The sequence below is a fragment of the Sinocyclocheilus anshuiensis genome, unplaced genomic scaffold (genome assembly GCF_001515605.1).
Source record: "Sinocyclocheilus anshuiensis isolate Anshui unplaced genomic scaffold, SAMN03320099.WGS_v1.1 scaffold700, whole genome shotgun sequence".
Taxonomy (NCBI): domain Eukaryota; kingdom Metazoa; phylum Chordata; class Actinopteri; order Cypriniformes; family Cyprinidae; genus Sinocyclocheilus; species Sinocyclocheilus anshuiensis.
In genome coordinates this window covers 311,857-315,579 of record NW_015555756.1, presented here as the reverse complement: position 1 = coordinate 315,579, position 3,723 = coordinate 311,857, and the positions used below count along the sequence as shown (strand labels likewise).

General features: G+C 37.0%; 1 protein-coding gene across 1 annotated transcript in view; it reads left to right on the top strand.

Annotated features, from left to right (window-relative positions):
- The window catches only part of phka1b (phosphorylase kinase, alpha 1b (muscle)), a 30,363-nt gene that overhangs the window by 21,324 nt on the left and 5,316 nt on the right, over positions 1 to 3,723 (top strand). The window contains exons 21-25 of the mRNA XM_016467610.1: positions 1,513 to 1,658; positions 1,783 to 1,936; positions 2,021 to 2,100; positions 2,169 to 2,247; positions 2,325 to 2,454. Coding sequence (XP_016323096.1) covers positions 1,513 to 1,658; positions 1,783 to 1,936; positions 2,021 to 2,100; positions 2,169 to 2,247; positions 2,325 to 2,454 — 589 coding nt within the window. The remainder of the gene's footprint in view (positions 1 to 1,512; positions 1,659 to 1,782; positions 1,937 to 2,020; positions 2,101 to 2,168; positions 2,248 to 2,324; positions 2,455 to 3,723) is intronic.

Here is a 3,723-nt window from a genome sequence, read left to right as displayed (position 1 = left end):
GTCTAGGCGGCGCTCCATCAGCCAATGAATTGGCGTGATTCTATATGGGCTTCAGACAATCGGCACACTCAGAGGGCGTTCCTATTGCATCATAGCTATGCAGCGTCTCGTTCCCTACTCAGAGAACATGGGTTACGCAAGTAACCCAACGGTTTACACCTGTATATAATGTATTTTTCTTCCTAACAAATTAGCAGCAAATCAGATGATGTATTGATGACATTTTTCTTACGTTTTATTGAAGCAAGAACGCAGAGAATTGATCAAAAGTGACAGTAAAGACTTTAATGTTACAGAAGATAACTATTTCAAATAAATTGTTCTTTTGAACTTATGTTTATCAAAGAATCCTGGAAAAAAGTATCACATAAGCAGCACAACTGTTTTCTATTGAAGCCCCTTTCCGCCACTAAATAAAAAATAAAAAAGGTAATTGCGAGTTTTTATCTCACAATTCAGACTTTTTTTTCTCGCAATTGGGAGTTTACATCTCGCTTTTTTTTAGAAAAAAAGCAGAATTGCAAGATATACTGTAAACTTGCAGTTGCGAGTTATAAAGTCCAGTTCTGAGGGGAAAAAAACTGATGTTCTCAGAAATTATGAGTTTATATCTCACAATTCTGATTTAATAACTTGCAATTGCCTGTTGTGAAGTCAGAACTGCGAGATATAACCTCGCAATTCTGAGAAAAAAGTCAGAATTGTGAGTTTATATCTAACAATTCTAACTTTATATCTCAGAAATGCGACTTTTTTCTCAGAATTGTTTATATCTCGCAATTCTTTCTCAGACTTGTAAGTTTAAATCTCGCAATTCTGAGTTTTTTCTCACAATTGCAATTTTTTATCACACAATACTGACTTTATAACTTTCAACTGCGAGTTTATATCACGATATTCTGAGAAAAGTCAGAACTGTGAGTTTAAATCTCAGAATTCTGAGAAAAAAAGAATTGCGAGATTTAAACACAATTGCAAGAAAAAAGTCAGAATTGTAAGATAAAAAGTCACAATTACCTCTTTTTTTAATTCAGTGGCGGAAACGGGCTTGATAATAATAAGAAATGTTTTCTGAGAACCAAATCAGCACGAATGATTTCTGAAGGATCATGTGACACTGAAGACTGTAATGGCTGCTGAAAGTTCAATTTTGCCATCACAGGAATAAATTACATTTTAAAACATTAAAATTAAAATTTTAAAAACATGACTGTTTCTACTGTATTTTTGATCAAAATAAATGCAGTCTTGGAGCACATAAGAAACTTCTTTAAAACATGTACCATTTGACGACATCATCCTTAAAGCTGCTATGGATTTTTCCCCCTTTTCAGATCGTCAAATATTGTTTTGCTTAAAAACACTGTCTGTAATGTGTTAATTAATATTTTCTGAGGAATCTCTATATGGAGAAAATGAATGGGAAAATTGCTCTCTGGGACTGTTAAAAATGGCTTTATTGCAGGTGTCCACATCTAACAAAGAGCTGTAATGACTTTTTCTCCTGCGAAGGCATCTGAGACACAGGCCCCTCAACCCATGAACCTGCCCAGAGACAACAATGGTGGGATTGACTACCCAGCCTTAGTGCAGATGCTGAAACAAAGTCAGAACTTGCAGGATCAGACTGATATTCTCTACATCCTGTTCAAAGACAAGTCAGTACCACTGGAACCATTTAATGAGTTTTGTTATATCTGTGTCCTAGAAAAGAGCTGTACTGTGACTGTGGAGTTTGAGGATTGTTTTGAAATGAAATAATGTTGGGATTTCTTTTATAAGGGGAATGGATTGGGACACCAAGCTTCATGGGAAAGGTTGGACGGTAAGACGACTACTGAGTGATTTGTATGAAAAGGCAGGAAACCTAAAACACTGGGGTCTCATCCGGATGATCTGTGGGATGCTACGCAAGAAAGTAGAAGAGCTGGATGCTGTGAGTAGCAGTTTTCCTGTATCTGCATGTAAATTAAACTACATTTTCTCTGAATGTGGTTATTAGATATTTTTCCATTAACAGGCCTGCTCAGATTTGTTAATTCATCAGAAACATCTAACAGTTGGCCTTCCTCCTGAACCAAGAGAGAAAACTATTTCAGCGTGAGTACACAAACATGTGTTCACATTCACGTTTACCTGTTCATACTACAATCTTTGTCTCCATATAGCCCGATGCCCCCAGATAAGTTGGCAAGGCTGATCGATGAGGCTAGCGAGAACAACCTCACCATCGCCATTCTCACTCAGGTTAGAGCTGCGGGTCAGATCCACATCTCAACCCTGTACATTTTAATTCCACTGACACTCTTGTATGCTCCTGGCAGGAGATAATGGTGTTTCTGGCTATGAGTATTCGAACCCAGCCTAAAATCTTCAGTGAAATGTTTCGCCTCCGAATTGGCCTCATTCTTCAGGTCATGGTCACAGAGCTCGCCCAGTCCCTCAACTGTTCAGGTATCTCAGTTCCTGTTTCATAAACTCCTTTAATAAATATTTAACCATTTTTAACATGCAGTAAACTGTTTTGTTTATTCTGTTTCATTATGACTGCACATTATTAGAATTAACTAACCAGTGATTGGTTCGATGTGCAATGATATGGAAATAAAACAAGATATGTGACCCTGGACCATAAAACCAGTTATAAGGGTCAATTTTTCGAAATTGAGACATGAAAGCTGAATAAATAAACTGTCCATTGATGTATGGTTTGTTAGGATAGGACAATATTTGGCCGAGATACAACTATTTGAATATCTGGAATCTGAGGGTGCAAAAAAATCTAAATATTGAGAAAATCGCCTTTAAAGTTGTCCAAATTAAGTTCTTAGCAATGCATATTACTAATCAAAAATGAAGTTTTGATATATTTAAAGTAGGAAATTTACAAAATATCTTCATAGAACATGATCTTTACTTAATATCCTAATGATTTTTGGCATAAAAGAAAAATCAATAATTTTGACCCATACAATGTATTTTTGGCTATTGCTACAAATATACCCCAGCGACTTAAGACTGCTTTTGTGGTCCAGGGTCACATATTGACTTAAGCTACTTTGTTAAATTATTCACTCATCTGCTGTATTTCTTTGAATTATCTTCATTTGAGGGATTTCTCAACAATTATTGATATATGCTACCTTTCAAAAGGTTGGTAAGATTTTTTAAAATGTTTTAGATAGAAGCCTCTCACCAAGGCTGTATTTATGTGATCAAAAATACAGTAAACGTATTCAACAACAATATTGTTAAACATTATTAAAATTTAAAAGAACTGGTTTCTTTAAAATATATTTTAAAATGTAATTTTGGCAAAGCTGAATTTTCAGCAGGCATTACTCCAGTCTTAACGCGTTCCTACGGAAATCATTCTAATATGCAGTTTTGGAGCTCAATTTTTTTTTCTTATTGTTTTAAATGTTGAAAACAGTTGAAAAGGGTGATAATTTTTGTCAGGTGTGACGAGTGGGGGCGGGGCCGAGGGCCGTGGGAACGGAGCGAGGCCGGTGGCGTAATTGATAATGAGCGACACCTGCACCACTCACCGGTCTCGAGTTTCACTGTCGTAGCTCCTCCTTTTATCCTACCGGAGCTCCTCCATGGGACTGAGACCGGTGAGTGGTGCAGGTGTTGCTCATTATCAATTACTCCACCGGCCTCCCTCCGTTCCCACGGCTCTCGGCCCCGCCCCCACTAGTCACAATGCGGTTTAAGGTTCAA